Source organism: Mirounga angustirostris, unplaced genomic scaffold (assembly GCF_029215605.1).
Source record: "Mirounga angustirostris isolate CCGP_5_RB_7025 unplaced genomic scaffold, mMirAng1.0.hap1 SCAF_4, whole genome shotgun sequence".
Classification (NCBI taxonomy): Eukaryota; Metazoa; Chordata; class Mammalia; order Carnivora; family Phocidae; genus Mirounga; species Mirounga angustirostris.
Window position 1 is genome coordinate 186,309,719 of NW_026991712.1, and position 14,914 is coordinate 186,324,632.

The window sequence follows — 14,914 nt, forward strand, 5'->3', positions numbered from 1 at the left end:
GCCCATAGGATCAGTGTGGGGGCTGTGGGGTTACTTCTGGGAATGCTCATTCCCGCCTATAGGGTAGGCAGGTTTGTCTGTAGGATGTCCTGACGGGGAGCTCAGGACACTTGTTTTTAGGAATTTCCAAAGCTTTTTTTGGGCAGACAAATATGCCTTTTTGAAGTAGTTTGAAAGTAAAAACAAAAGCAGCAAGACTTTGCCCCACCCCCGCCCCGAGAACAGATTATTTCAGTGAGTCTCAGATGAGAAGCCGGCTCCGACTGCAGGCCTGTGTTCCCGTCTCGCTGTGGTGGCCTCTTGTGCCCTCGGCCCCGTCACCAGTGGAAACTGCTTTATTTTACTTAATGTGGAGGTGCAGCTTTGCCTTGCTTAAGGAATATCAGCTGTTTATGTAGGGCTATCGAAATCTGAGAGGCTAGTACATTTTCCGTACATGGATTTGGAGTTTGAAGGCAAACCCCAGAAATCTTTTGAGTTCACCGGTGATGAGGTCAGTCTGTGTCCCTAACAGATAAGGACTTTTAGCCTCGCCGTGTGCCACTGTCCCTGCCCCCGATCAGCAGCAGACCCTCCGAGTCGCCTAGTGTCCATCCTGTGCTTACTTGTCTTCTCACGTGTGGTTTGGGTGAGTCCGGGCCCACTGACTCCAGGGCCCCGTGTCTTCTCTCCCCTCGGGTTCATTGCCCACACACATTTTCAGGGTGGGAAATGGGGAAATTCCACTTCTTTCATTCTTCCTGGACTTGTTAGCTGGGATTCTGCCATAAACAAGAATTTCCCCACCAGCAGTTTGGTTGCCCTGAAATACACTTTATACCAGAAAGTCAGGATAAGTGTTGGATTCTTTCATTTTGTTTATCAGTGTTCAGAGTAATGAACTGTGCCCTGGCAACCTCCAGAGGCGGTCAGTGTTTGGAGTCTCAGTATGAACGCACAGGGGTATGTTTGCTGCTTCTCGTCTGAGGCAGGCACTGGGCGCTGAACTGCTGCTCTCTGCCACCGCCATCCCTTTCAAAGCACTGTTGTTTTTTTGTTTTAAAGATTTTATTTATTTATTTGACAGAGAGAAACAGAGAGGGAACACAAGCAGGGGGAGTGGGAGAGGGAGAAGCAGGCTTCCCGCCGAGCAGGGAGCCCGATGCGAGTCTCGATCCCAGGACCCTGGGATCATGACCTGAGCCGAAGGCAGACGCTTAACCGACTGAGCCACCCAGGCGCCCCTTTTTTTTTTTTTTTTTAAGATTTTATTTATTTATTTGACAGAGACACAGCGAGAGAGGGAACACAAGCAGGGGGAGTGGGAGAGGGAGAAGCAGGCTTCCCGCCGAGCAGGGAGCCCGATGCGGGTCTCGATCCCAGGACCCTGGGATCATGACCTGAGCCGAAGGCAGACGCTTAACCGACTGAGCCACCCAGGCGCCCCTTTTTTTTTTTTTTTTTTAAGATTTTATTTATTTATTTGACAGAGACACAGCGAGAGAGGGAACACAAGCAGGGGGAGTGGGAGAGGGAGAAGCAGGCTTCCCGCCGAGCAGGGAGCCCGATGTGGGGCTCGATCCCAGGACCCTGGGACTGTGACCTGAGCCGAAGGCAGATGCTTAACGACTGAGCCACCCAGGCGCCCCTTTCGAAGCACTGTTAACTAGGTTAACTGCTCACGTATTAACCAGGTCACTGGAATGGTAAAACCAGAACTCCAAATTTTCTAGGAGGTAGACATGGCCGGAAGTGGCTACCTGCCCCCCTTGTGCTAGGGAACAGTGAGCTGAAGCTGCAAATACTAGAACTCGGTTGTGCAGAGTGGGCAGTAAGTCTGAGACCCCGCACAGGAGGAGCAGAGGAGGGTGCTCCCAGCATTGTTGGACAAGGATGGGTCTCTGGCTGAGGCTGACCAGAGGATCCCCTCCATCCCGAGCCTGGCTGTGCCCCGTGCTTCCAGGAGCTGCCAGGGGAGCAGAACTGTGGACTGTGGGGGCCAGAGCAGGGGAGGGCAAGGTGGGGTGGCTGGGGCGGAGACCCGGTCTGTAGCAGGCGCAGCAGCTGAACACACACGTGGTCTCCGTGTGGTGGTGCACTTGTGGCCAGAGTGTCGGCACAGAAGGTGGGCGGCCGCTGCGCTTGCGGGAGCCTCTCTCCCAGCTGAGCGAGCGCACGCGAGACGGGGAGGGCATTCAGGCCGAGCTCCAGACAGGCACAACCAAGCACAGCATGGCGTAAAGGTCCGAAGGTGGGAAAACAGCAAAGCCAAGCCAGGACAGTGCCCACAGAGTCGGGAAGGGGGTGTCCTTGGGCAGGGCTGGCAGGGCACCCGGAGCTCAGCAGTGTGGGTGGGGGGTCCAGCCCAGCGGGGATTTGGGCTCGTGGTGGCCGTCCTCTTACGATTTATGACTTAAACAGAGTTTTACATAGATAGCCTTTTATCTATGTACATCTAAAAGATTTCACGATAAACACGTCTTCCCCGTGTGGCAGGTTTGTCTGGAGGCCTGAGTTCTCCATCGATGTGGGAAGGTCGCCTCGGCTGTCGGGCTGCGTGCCTGCCCTCATTCAGGGGCCTGGAGAGCTCAGGGCCAGACGGAGCTGGGGAATGAAGATACCTGTTCTTTCTTTCTTTTTTTTTTTTTTAAGATTGATTGATTTATTTTTGAGAGAGAGAGAGAGAGCACATGAGAGGGAGGAGGGTCAGAGGGAGAAGCAGGCTCCCATGGAGCAGGGAGCCCGATGTGGGACTCGATCCTGGGATTCCAGGATCATGACCTGAGCCGAAGGCAGTCGCTTAACCAATTGAGCCACCCAGGCACCCTGATTTATTTATTTTTGAGAGAGAGAGGGAGAGAGAGCGCGCGCCTGTGCTCGGGGGCTGGAGGGGCAGAGAGAGAGAATTTTAAGCAGACTCCCCGCTGAGCGCGGAGCCCAACGTGGGGCTCAGTCTCCTGACCCTGAGCCGAAACCAAGAGTTGGGTACTTAACTGACTGCGCCACCAGGCGCCCCAGTAACTTTTATTTTAAAAAAGGAAGTTTATATTTCTAGCCGTTTTGGTGTAGGGACAGCCTCCTTTGACCGTCTGCAGTCAAAGAGCTCCGCTACCACCCGCGAGGACCTGGCGGGTTAACGCCAGACCCTCGGAGCGGCTGCCCCGCGCGCGCACGGCGGGCGTGCCGGAGGGTGGGACGGTGGCTGAGGGCATGTCGATGTTGGCCGCACACCCTGTAGCTGGCGGTCGAGGCGTGGGCCGTACTTACGAGAACTGGCGACGCGTGCGTCACGAGAGCACGTCCACGCGCCACCCCTGTGCTGCATGCTGCTGCAGGCTCCGTCCCCCGCGTCTCACAGTGCTTGGCCTTCCCACCTCGCGGGGGGAGCGGGCCCCGCGGAGCCTGGCGGGGCGCACACAGCTCTCGGCGGGCCCGCGGGCCGGGGCTGACGCTGGCGCCGTCTGCTCTCTCGGCAGGTCTTGTTCCGGGGCAGTGGAGGCAAGCCCATCGCCGTGCTCCGCCTCACCGTGGAGACTCAGCCCCACGTGGTGGACCAGGTCTTCCGCTTCTACCACCCAGAGCTCACCTTCCTGAAGAAGGCCATCCGCCTGCCCCCCTTGCACACACTTCCAGGCAGGTCCCATCGGTCCCCACGGCTGGCGTTTGACAGTTCAACAGATGGGAAAAGGTTTCTCCCTGAGAGTGACAAGGGGCATCATCATGTGATCCCGTGATGCTCTTACTCCAGCCTGTGACCCACCTGTAAATTCTCCACCTGCCTTTGTCGTTTGAAATGGTGACCTCACGTCCTCTGAGATGCCCTGGGCGGGCCGATTCTACCTCCTAAAACCCATGGCCCCGAGGGTTGTGCCTGAGGTTCACTCGTGCCTTGGGCTGCTCAGTCACTTCCCTGGTCCTGGTCTGGTGCGTCTTCTGTGTCGGGCACCTTACTCCGTAGTCCCCCCATTCACTCTTGGTCACTCCCTTCGGATAGGTCCCCGAGGACGTGGCTAATGGCGGGAGTGCCGGTGCCCACGCAGGCGGGACTGGGGTAGGGTGGCATCACCCGTCTCCCAGCAGGGGTCTGTTAGTACCTGTGACAGGCCAGGCCTGCCCCAGACAGTGACAACACGTGGCCCAGGCCTGTCCAGAAAAGACGCTTGTTCTGATATTCCCTGCCCCAGGTGCTCCCGTGGGAAGACCTGGTGAGGAACCCCCAGTCCACGTCCGATGTAGCGACCCCAACGTCATCTGTGAGACCCAGAATGTGGTAAGTTCTGCCGAGCCCATCACCCAGCCAGCCCCCCCGTCATCTGAGCCCCCTGGCCTCCGGCAGCCTTTTCCTTGTAGGTTTTCAGTTAAGTGGTATCTTTCTAAGGTGCTAACGGGGTATTTTGATATCCTTGTGGAAGCTTTATGCATGAGTTTTCATCTTTTCTGCTAGCAGATCAGTTCTTTGATTATCTGAATTTAAATGAAAAAAAAAGGCAGGAAGCAAAGTGAATAAAGTGAGTGGTAATTAAGCCACTTATTAATTGCCATTGTGTAAAGAATAAGGGCAATAATTGTGTTATGACTGGTTAGGAAATTGGATAAAATCTCCTGCAGAATATAATTATTGAACTCAATATGAAATCAAGAAGTTAATGATTTTCTTTTTTGCAGTGAAAAAAAAAAAGAAGAGTGAATTCTGACTAATACGGAAAATTAAACACCTATTGGGAGGGAGGGAGCCTGGTTCCCGCCTGCTTCTGCTTCATGCAGGCTCAGGGGGCTGGGCTCGGAGTGGGGAGGCAGGCGGTGTTCTCAGGGTGCGCCCGTGTCCGCCAGGGCCTCGGGGAGCCACGGGATGTGTTCCTGAAGGTGGCTAGTGGGCCAAGCCCGGAGAGCAAAGACTTCTTTGTCACTGTTTACGCGTAAGTCCATGAACACGACCTCCAGAGGTCTGGAGGGGTGGGCGGGGGTGGGAAGCAGCTGCAGCATTGGAAGGGCCGGCCTGGGCTCTTCCCGAGCTCCTGACGGGGCTCGTTGTCGGTCCTTTGGCTATGGGACGGGAGACTCCAGGGCTGGCAGGGGACTCGCAAAGGGCGCCCTCTGATCGGAGCAGCACCAGCGGCCTGGGGGACGCGTGGAGAGCCCACCAAGGAGAGGAACCCAAGGCGGCGTCTGCCCCAGTGCAGTGCCCGGTTCCGACCAGGGGAGAGGGAAGGTGGCAGTCATTATCCTTCCATGCCTGAGACGGTGATCACATCGCCTTCCTGCTTCTCCCACTCAGTTGAAATGACCCTGTTCCTGTACCTTTTCCTTGGAAGTCTCCTGTTCCGGTCCCTTGAGGGAGGATCTTTTAAAACTTGGCCAGGCTGGGGGCTTTTGAATCGGATGTCTGGGAATGGGGCAGGGGATAACTGCGCTCAGTGCCCGTCTCGGGCTGTGTGGACACCCGAGGGGCAGGGTTACTGAGCCCCACTTACAGGAAAGGGTTGGTATTGTCCTGCAGCACCAGGCAGCTAGGATGGGGCCCACGAGCTCTGGCCTGCGTGACCTCTGAGCCCACAGACTCTTCCGTGTCCTGCTTTCCACGGGCTTCACCCCAAGCCACCTGGTTTGGGACTGTGACGTTTCTGGCAGAAGCCCACGTTGTCACTCATGTAGGGTGTTGTGGTGCAAAGTCAAAGTGGGCCTTCAGAGTGAGGGGAAGGTGGCTGCGAGGGTGATGGCAGCTGGGCTTCACCCTGTCTCCTCGGCCCCTGTCCTCCTGGCCACCTTCTCGGCCTCTTCCCGGCTTCTGTCTCCCGGTTGGTGCTGTTGTCCTCACCAGCCCTGATAACCGCTTCTGTCCTGCACAGGGATAACTGGCTGGCAACCCCTGTCCAGATATGGCAGGTCCACCTTCACTCCTTGCAGCGCGTGGACGTCTCCTGTGTCACAGGCCAGCAGACCCGCCTGTCCCTTGTCCTTCGGGGGACACAGACGGTTCGGAGAGTGCAGGCTTTCACCTCGCACCCCCAGGAGCTGAAGGTGGGTCACTGGGTGTTCTCTGGCCTCTCCCCTCCTCACCCCACCCTGGGAACGGACGGCGTGGGTCCTGTGGACAAGACTCGCGGTAGAGTCTTCATTCAGATTGCCTTTTATTGGATATGCCATCATGGGATGAGTGACATATAAACCCCAAAGGCCACTTTTTAGAAAAATTATTGGAAGGCAAATATTAATAGCAGCTCTGGAATTAATTTAGCCACAATTATGCGTCTGGATAATGAGGGCAATGCAGACTCCTTGCCAGGGTTTTGAGCTGGAGCTCGTTGAGATCTCCCTCTGCTGAGGCAGCTCTGGTGCTTAGGGGCCCGTGGCCACACGGAGGCCGCTTGCCCGCACAGATCGTGATGCGGACCGTGATGTGCTGCGAGCCTGACGGTGTGGCTGGGTCTGGTTTCAGATCTGGCACCGTCACTCGGGCCCCTTCTGACCTCACGCAGGCCACGTGGGCCCCCTGCCCCCGGAATAGCGGGGGTTCCCTTGGGATTCTCTCTGTGCCCTGAGCTGCAGGTTTCAGGAAATGCCTGGTCTGTACAGTGTGAGGGACTGCGTCCTGACCCGCTTCTTTTCTGCTCTTCTTAAAGACGGACCCCAAGGGTGTGTTTGTGCTGCCACCTCACGGGGTGCAGGATCTGCATGTTGCTGTGAGGCCCCAGAGAGCAGGGAGCCGGTTCATCCACCTTAACCTGGTCGACGTGGACTACCACCAGCTGGTGGCCTCGTGGCTCGTGTGCCTCTCTTGCCGTCCACCTCTCATTTCCAAGGTCTGGAGGGGCACACGGGGTATGGGTGGTATGTCACCTGACTGTCACCTGGTCCTGTGTCCTCCTCTGTAGTCTGTGGCCTGGGGGTAGGGGTGTGGGTTGCGTCTGTATGGTGAGCCCCCGCAGCGGGGGTCTGTCATATTTAGGGAGATGCCCTAAGTCAGGTGGCACATACAGAGCAGGCTCAGGAAGGGTGACTGCTGCCCCTGCCTCCACAGGCTTTCGAGATCACGCTGGCCGCGGGGGAAGGCAAAGGCGCCAACAAGCGGATCACCTACACCAACCCCTACCCCTCCCAGAGGACCTACCACCTGCACAGCGACCACCCTGACCTGCTGCAGTTCAGGGAGGACTGCTTCCAGGTGCGGGTGCTGTGCGGGGTGTGGAGGGCTGCGTGTGGGGGGGGCCCTCGGGCCCTGCTTCTCCCGGGAGCCCCGAGGTGTGAGGGTCGGCACCACATTTAGGAACAGTTCCATCTAATAATGGGTGGTCTTGAGAGAGTCCTGGGAGGGAGCAGTGCGGATCTGCACTGGGGAAGGTACTAGATGGGGGGGCGGGCATCCCTCTTTGAGCTCTTCTGCCTGTGTTTCTGGGGCCCCCACATCTAGGCACCGTTACAGGGGTTCTGGTGGCCAGTCTGCCCTGCAGTTTATCAGTGGCTTTACCCACAAGTGCCCTGCAAATTAGCCTTTTTTCTGTTGTATTTTGAAGAAAGTGCAGCTCATCGCAGTCTGTCAGTGGAGGGTGTTTCTTGTTGTGAAGTGTCCCCTGGGGCATGGGAAGAGCAGCTGTGTCCCGTAACACTGGGAAATTTAGTTGAGAACATCAGGAGTCTGGAGTCCTGCCTGCCTCAGGCCTTGGGGTCTGGAGCCTCAGCTTAACCTCCTCTGTCAGCCCAGGTTTGCACGTGTAGAACTTGCCAGAGTAGAGAGCAGTGGCTGGGGTAGCCTGGGATTGGATGCTTGCTGCCTTCCAGGTCAGGGGAGGAGAGACCTACACCATCGGCCTGCGGTTTGCACCTCGTCAGAGCGCCGGGGAGGAGGAGATCCTGATTTATATCAATGACCACGAAGACAAAAACGAAGAGGCGTTCTGCGTGAAGGTCACCTACCAGTAAAGAGCGGCCGGGGGTGGCCCCCATCCCGCCGCAGCGTGGGGACACACTCAGGTGCGCTGGCTCTGTGGGCCTCCTCCTGCCCTCGCTGACCTGCCCGGGCAACTGGGGAGCGTGGCCGAGGGTGGAGGGGGCACCGTGCTCCTGACCGGCTCTCGTGCCCGAGTGCAGGAAGCTGCTGCTGGAGCCAGCCGTGGGCCGAGCCCTGCGGGCATCCACCGGGCAGGGCTCGGCGCCGGGAAGCACGAGGCTCCTTTCTCTCTGCTGCACTCGGGCAGGTGTCTCTGTCTAGGACGTGTCGATTTGCTTTTTAGCAAAATATATTTTATGAATCATCTTAAGTGATAAAATTATGTTTTCTTACTGGATTTTGTACAAACATTATTTGCTATGGAATGTTTTATATTGGTATTCTTTCATATCTTTTTTTAAGTTATGTATGAAAAACTAAACTTTTACCTGTTTTCTCTACTGATGGTTTTCTTGAGTGTTTTCTGTTGTTTTCACCCTTGTCAGATGCTGACATAACTGGGCATAAGCATGGTTTTCCCTTGAGGACAACATGGCTGAGGGACAGCAGGGTGGCCTGGGGCCCCTGGCCTCCCGGAGAGTCGGCATGGGCCTGACCGAGGCAGGTGAGGTGCCTGACCTCTGCCTCTGTTGGTCATGGCTCCCATTCTGATTCTGCGCCCCCCTCCCCCATAAGGACCCCTGTAGTGACATTGGGCCCACCTGGAAATTCAGGGTAACCGCTTCATCTCAAGATCCTTACCTTAATCTCACCTGCAGAGTACCCTTTTGCATGTCAGGTCACTCAGTCACAGCTTCCAGGGATTAGGATGGGGACAACCCCGGGTGGGGGACCTTTTTCTATCCACCAGAATCTCATTGGCCAGAACCCGGTCACATGGCTGCATCTAGCTCCAAGGGGTCTGGGAACTGCCCTGCTTTTGCGTGTCGTGTTCAGATAACCAGGGGTGTTATTACCGAGCAGGTGGGAGCAGGTTTTGGGGGATGTTCACAGCCTTGGCCACAGCTGCTGGTGGGGAAGCGGAGAAGTGGCTGGGCTGGAAGTACACTTGGAGGGACAGGACGGAGTATAACCGAGAGGCAGAGCATCGTGTGTTTTATAGCAAAAACTTGACTTTGAGTTTGTTGCAAACATGGATACGAAGGAAGCAGGGGAGCCTGAGCCCTGGCGAGTGGCAAGCCAGGCTGTTCCTAATTTTGGGGTGATGAGAAGGCAGCAGAGTGGTAGCCAGCCAACCAAGTGTGCCGATGAGCGGCCGAGGCCACCGTGGGAGGAAGCCTGTGGGGGGTGGGTCTCTGTGGCACCACGAACTGACGAGGCTTCCGTGGTGAGGAGCAAGACCCAGGGCACAGATGTGCTGGGGGACGACTGAGCAGGCCCCAGAGAGGTGGTCGTCGAGGTGGCCCAGCGGCCGGATGCTGCGTAGGTGAGAGGCAGGACGTCCACTGCCCCTGATTTAAATCTCGGCCCTGTGAGCAGGGTTAAAGGGTGCATCGGCCCTGCAGCTGACCCGCTCCCCACGTCCTCTGCCTGGGCACGGGTCCCGAGCCCCGCACCAGCCGTAGGCACCACAGAGCGGTGCGGAGGATGGATTCTGGGGAAAGTTCTTCAGGTGTATTTATGGGTCTTTTTACCATGTGACAATGTACCAAAGTTCATCTTTGTTGTTGTTTGGATGCCCCACCTGGCGTTTTCTAAGTTTGCACCCCGGTCACAGGGCAAGAGTTCAGCCTGTCCACACCCTGTGCCGGGCCAAGCACATGCAGCCAGGACCAGGGAACTGGCCGCCAGCCTGCATGGAGACCTCCAGGCCTTGCTGTGTCGCGGCGCCTGCCGAGCTCCATGTGGGAAGCTATGGTGGGGGTCACAAGGTCTTGTCACTCACCGCCACCATCCGGGCAGCTTCTCCGTCCCGTCCATGTGCCGCAGTCACCCGTTGAGGCGTGGGGAGGAGACGGCCTGCTCTGTCGGCCCTGCTTCGTTAAGCTTCTGCGGTTTCTGCGAGGCTACGCGGCTCTAATTAAGTATCTTGAGACTCGCTCCTGCCCGTGACAGGTAGGGAGACGTGCTGGCCCAGCGCTCGGGTTTTCTCTTACTAGATGACTCCAATGTCTCGGGATAGGACGATGAAGCTGTAATGTTCCATTTTGCTCCTGCTCTCTCACTGGGGAGGGTGGTTGGGACCACTTTCTCCTCCTCTTGTAGAAAACCTCAGCCAGGTGCATGTGCTGCAGGATCAGTGACTGGCCAGACAGGGGGTCTGGGCCAGGGGAGGGTGACAGGACTGCGGCCACGGGACAGTCAGGTGAGAGAGAGACAGGAGTCGGGGGCCCCTTTCCCAGGGCCTGCTGGGCTTCAGGGCGGTGGCCGGCGGGAGGTCCGGAGTCCCCGTGCTACAGACGCAGCCCAGCCCTGCACGATGGTGGTCCCATGGCCATGCGGAGAGGGTGTCCGAGGGCAGACACGCAGGAGGTATCTGTGGGGGGAAGGGTGGCCTCCTGGGGGGCAGCCAGTGCTGTGGGTGACAGAAGCAGGCTGGCTTCTCAAGAGATCAGAGAAGGAGGTCGTCTGTCTGTCGTGCTTCTGGAAGGTCTGCACAGCCCGTGAAACGTGTTCGGTGCTCCTTAGGGAGACGAACCCTCCCTGAAGCCCCCTCGCTCCCCGCTGTTTGTGGCTTGTGCCCATTCTTGTGCCCCTCCTTGCCCATGTTGTGTGGCTCCCGGCGAAAGGTCAGGATGTTGGGTCTGTCTTCCTGGCCGGGGGTTGAGGGCTTAGGCTCCCTGCTCTCTGCGGCTGGCCTCAAAGGCTGGGGTGGGCTGAGCGGAGAACGCCGCTGACTTTGCTCTCACACCTGATGTGTTGCTGAGTCCCGGCCAGAACGTCCTCTCCGAGGGGTCACTGTGCGTGCTCGCTGTCCCGGCTGAGACAGGGTGGGAGGAGAGGGAGTGGGAAGGGGACGCCCTTGGGGAAGGGGACACGGAACCCTTTCACCTCCATCTCCTCCCACTTCCAGATGCTCCCAAGAGCTGGGAAGTCACAGGGCTGCCATTTTCTTAGGGAGGCAGATCCACCATGAGTCCATTTTGTGTTTGCACGATGGTGGGGCCACGGGACCTTCCTTATCCCATGTCTAGGCTGTAAGACGAAGACTGAAATGGGTAATTTGCTGCCCTTTGGGGCTGGATGCCCAGGTAGGGGGCTGTGGAAACCTGTGAAACATGCCGTCACGCCACCCCAGCGTCCCCAGTGCTGGGTGCACGCATCTGCCCAGCCAGGACCCTACCGTGCGGAGGCGGGAACCGAGGTGCCGCGTCTGGCTGGAGGATGTGGGTGGTGGGTGCCCCCCCGAGCACACCCGGGCTGGCCCGTTGGGGGGCTTGTTCCCTGAGCCCCGGTGGTCGGGCACAGCAGGAAGCCGTGGGACGGCCTTTGGCAGGACAGATGCTCTCAGCCAGCACAGCTGTGCTCATTCACTTATTCGTCACTCCCTCAATCATTCATTCATTCATTCATTCTTTCATCCGACATGGACTTGCGGGTGCCCCTCTGTGTGTGGGGCAGGGGGCATGTGGTCCCACAAGACAGACACAGTCCCTGCCCCAGGTCAGGACCTGGCCTCCTTGTGGGGCCCAGACAATAAAAAGTGGCACATCCTGTAGGGTCAGGCAGTGATAGTCTGTTGGGGGGAAGAGCGGCAAAGGGCATGAAGAAGGGATCTTTGATTTTAGAAAGGAGGTTGAGGCTTCTCCGAGGTGATGTTGAGCAGAGCATAGAATGAAATCAAGTAGCCCCGAGTGGAGGGTCTGGGCCAGCTCACAGGGGCCTTTGGGCTGCGGGGAGGAGCCTGGACTTGGTTCTTGGGGACATGAGGGGCCGATGGGACTGGGGTGGACAGGCGCCCTGCCCTGGGACCAGCACCTGGGGCCAAATTAGTGATCTGCTCTAACGCAGCGGCCTGGCCCAGTGCCTGCTCGAGGGCGCGCACTGTCTGCATGAACATGCTGCCCACGGCCTTGGGGCCTACAGGCCTGGGGACGCTGGGCTTGGCTGGCAAGGAGGGGGCGTCTGCACTTTGTTACGTCGGAAGAGCCGGTCGTCTACACATAGACGTTCTTCTCCTCTTCTCTTCCCCTTCGTGGCTCCTCCTCCAAATCCCTCCCCAGTGGGACTGTGACCTCCGGTCACTGTCCTGGGTACAGGTAAGGATTTGGGGCCCCTCCGGGGAATGAGAATTGGGTGCAAGGTGGGACTTGTGCTTTTCAAACCTTGCTTGATGCCATTCGGAGCCTTTTCCTCCCTCTTTTCCTTTCTTTGTCTTTTCTCACAAAGAACAGAGATTTCTTTTATGGTCGATTTCCAATGTCAAACAAAGGTCAGCCCCGTGACCTCGATCTGGCCGCTCAGGCTCTTCTGCTGGGGCCCAGACCCCAGGTCAGGTTCACGGTGCGCTCTGGGCCATGAAAGGTGGGCCTTCTCCCCTCCGTGAAGTCCAAAGCCTTCTGAGCCGGTGCCCGGGACTAGAACCAGCATTTGGACTTGGGGTTGCCCGTCCCAGGGTGCAGCCGGGGGATTTACATGAGAAAGCTGGCCCGCCTCAGGATCTCCCGATAAGGAATGGCTGCTTTCTTCCTGCACACAAAGCCACACCATCTTTCCGAGGGAACCTTATCATTTCCATCAAGGGCATTTCTTGGTATTATTATACCTCTTCCCTCCGGCTCCTCCTCCCACCCCTGTTGAAAGCCTCTTTTAACTCAATGGAGTCAAATGAAAGCCAGATCAGCTGCTTTGCTTTTCTCATGTCTGATAACGATTTAATGTTATGTTTGTCTCTATTTAGAAATAAATGAAGGCGCCTGTAAAAATTGTTGCTTCAGGTTCTAAGAGGTTGGGGAAAACAACCATTATGTTTCCTTAACAACCTTTTCTTCCTCCTGCTGTATGGGGTCGGGGTACACTTGTTGGTCTGACCCCCAGCAATCTCAGTGTGGTGGTTTGGTTTATCTTGAGGCGCGTGTGCTGAGAGCTTCACAGGGAGAAGGTGGTGGTGGGGTGGGAGGCAAGCAGCCAGTGGCCTGCCTTGAGGGGCTTCACGTGGGTCCCGTGCCTGGCGTGGCCTGAACACAGTGGGCTCCCGCCGCCCAACTCCGTCGGACTGGTAAGGAATTTTGAGGCCCTTCCTGCTGACGAGGGAGGCGGAGGGGCGCCGCATGTCCTGGAAGCCTTGTTAGTTGGGACACACCCGGTGGTGATGCCACGCGGGCCCTGTGGCTCTGACCCCGAGGCCAAGCCAGGCGTGAACTACTCTGTGGGAGGCCGTTCAGAGCCGAGGGAGGACTCGGAGGCTGGTCAGGCTGGAAAATGGAGCGAGGAACAGCCCCTCCACCTGTGCAGGGGTGAGTTGTGTGTTCAAAAATTCGTGTCCACCCAGAACCTCAGCATGTGGCCTTATCTGGGAATAGGGCCTCTGCAGCTGTCATCGGGATGGTGATGAGGATGTAATCATACTGGATTAGGGCCGTCCCTAAATCCAATGAGAGCGTCCTTATAGGAGACAGAAGGGGACACACGGAGAAGATGGAGATGTGATGGCAGAGACCCAGAGGGGAGGGACGCATCTACTGGCCAAGGACACCCAGGATTGTTGGCGTGCACCAGAATCGAGGACAGAGGCCTGGGACCGATTCTCCCTCAGAGCCTCCGGAACCAGCCCTGCCTGCACCTGCAGCTCGCGCTTCCGGCCGCCAGGGCTGTGGGAGAACACGGGCCACCGAGAGTGTGGTAATACGTTGTGGCAGCCCCGGGAGGCGAACGCAGAAGGAATTCTGGGACCCACACGGTGCCGGGGGTCTTCAGGGTTCGTGGAGCCGGCAACCGGATTTCTCGTTCCTGGGGGTGTGGGGGATGGCGTGCTGTGAATCTAAGGAAGGACCACGGCAGGGTGACCCTGGGCGCACGAGGAGGAGCTCCAGCGTGGTCGCTCTGGCAGCAGTGGCCTCCGCTTATCTGTCACCTTGGTTTGTCAGCCGACCCGACCTGATCTGTGCCTCAGGTTCTAAAGGGCAATTTCATTGCAAGAATTCAGCCTTGAAATAACCACACACCAAAGTGATGTGCTCGTCCACAGGAGGCAAACTGACAACGACCAGGGTTCCAACGACGTTTGAGGGAAAAGGATCCGAAGCGCCTCCTTTCATGCCAAAGTTCAGACGTGCAGGGAGACGAGGCCTGGGTCTGTGCTTTGCCCCTCTCCCCCTCCTGCACAGCGGCCAGCCACCTCCTCCTGGCTGCTCTCCTGGCTTCCACACGGCCCCTCTCTGAGGTGGGGTCCTCAGTCTCCTGTCTGTGGGGTGAGGGTCCTCAGTCTCCTGTCTGTGGGGAGGGGTCCTCAGTCTCCTGTCTGTGGGGTGAGGGTCCTCAGTCTCCTGTCTGTGGGGAGGGGTCCTCAGTCTCCTGTCTGTGGGGTGAGGGTCCTCAGTCTCCTGTCTGTGGGGAGGGGTCCTCAGTCTCCTGCCTGTGGGGTGAGGGTCCTCAGTCTCCTGTCTGTGGGGAGGGGTCCTCAGTCTCCTGTCTGTGGGGTGAGGGTCCTCAGTCTCCTGTCTGTGGGGAGGGGTCCTCAGTCTCCTGTCTGTGGGGTGAGGGTCCTCAGTCTCCTGTCTGTGGGGAGGGGTCCTCAGTCTCCTGTCTGTGGGGTGAGGGTCCTCAGTCTCCTGTCTGTGGGGAGGGGTCCTCAGTCTCCTGTCTGTGGGGAGGGGTCCTCAGTCTCCTGTCTGTGGGGAGGGGTCCTCAGTCTCCTGTCTGTGGGGAGGGGTCCTCAGTCTCCTGTCTGTGGGGTGGGGTCCTCAGTCTCCTGTCTGTGGGGAGGGGTCCTCAGTCTCCTGTCTGTGGGGTGAGGGTCCTCAGTCTCCTGTCTGTGGGGAGGGGTCCTCAGTCTCCTGTCTGTGGGGAGGGGTCCTCAGTCTCCTGTCTGTGGGGTGGGGTCCTCAGTCT

General features: G+C 57.8%; 1 protein-coding gene across 12 annotated transcripts in view; it reads left to right on the top strand.

The window, feature by feature from the left end:
• The window catches only part of NPHP4 (nephrocystin 4), a 115,632-nt gene extending 107,275 nt beyond the window's left edge, over positions 1-8,357 (top strand). For 8 of the 12 annotated variants that reach the window (XM_064590044.1, XM_064590043.1, XM_064590047.1 and 5 more), the window contains 8 exons: positions 515-628; positions 3,456-3,612; positions 4,164-4,249; positions 4,810-4,895; positions 5,826-5,997; positions 6,600-6,779; positions 6,998-7,141; positions 7,756-8,357. In XM_064590044.1, the coding sequence (XP_064446114.1) occupies positions 515-628; positions 3,456-3,612; positions 4,164-4,249; positions 4,810-4,895; positions 5,826-5,997; positions 6,600-6,779; positions 6,998-7,141; positions 7,756-7,896 (1,080 nt within the window). In that variant the 3' untranslated portion in view covers positions 7,897-8,357. The remainder of the gene's footprint in view (positions 1-514; positions 629-3,455; positions 3,613-4,163; positions 4,250-4,809; positions 4,896-5,825; positions 5,998-6,599; positions 6,780-6,997; positions 7,142-7,755) is intronic. The other 4 variants (XM_064590049.1, XM_064590050.1, XM_064590052.1 and 1 more) reach the window with 1 other exon arrangement.
• The last annotated feature ends 6,557 nt before the right edge of the window (positions 8,358-14,914 follow it).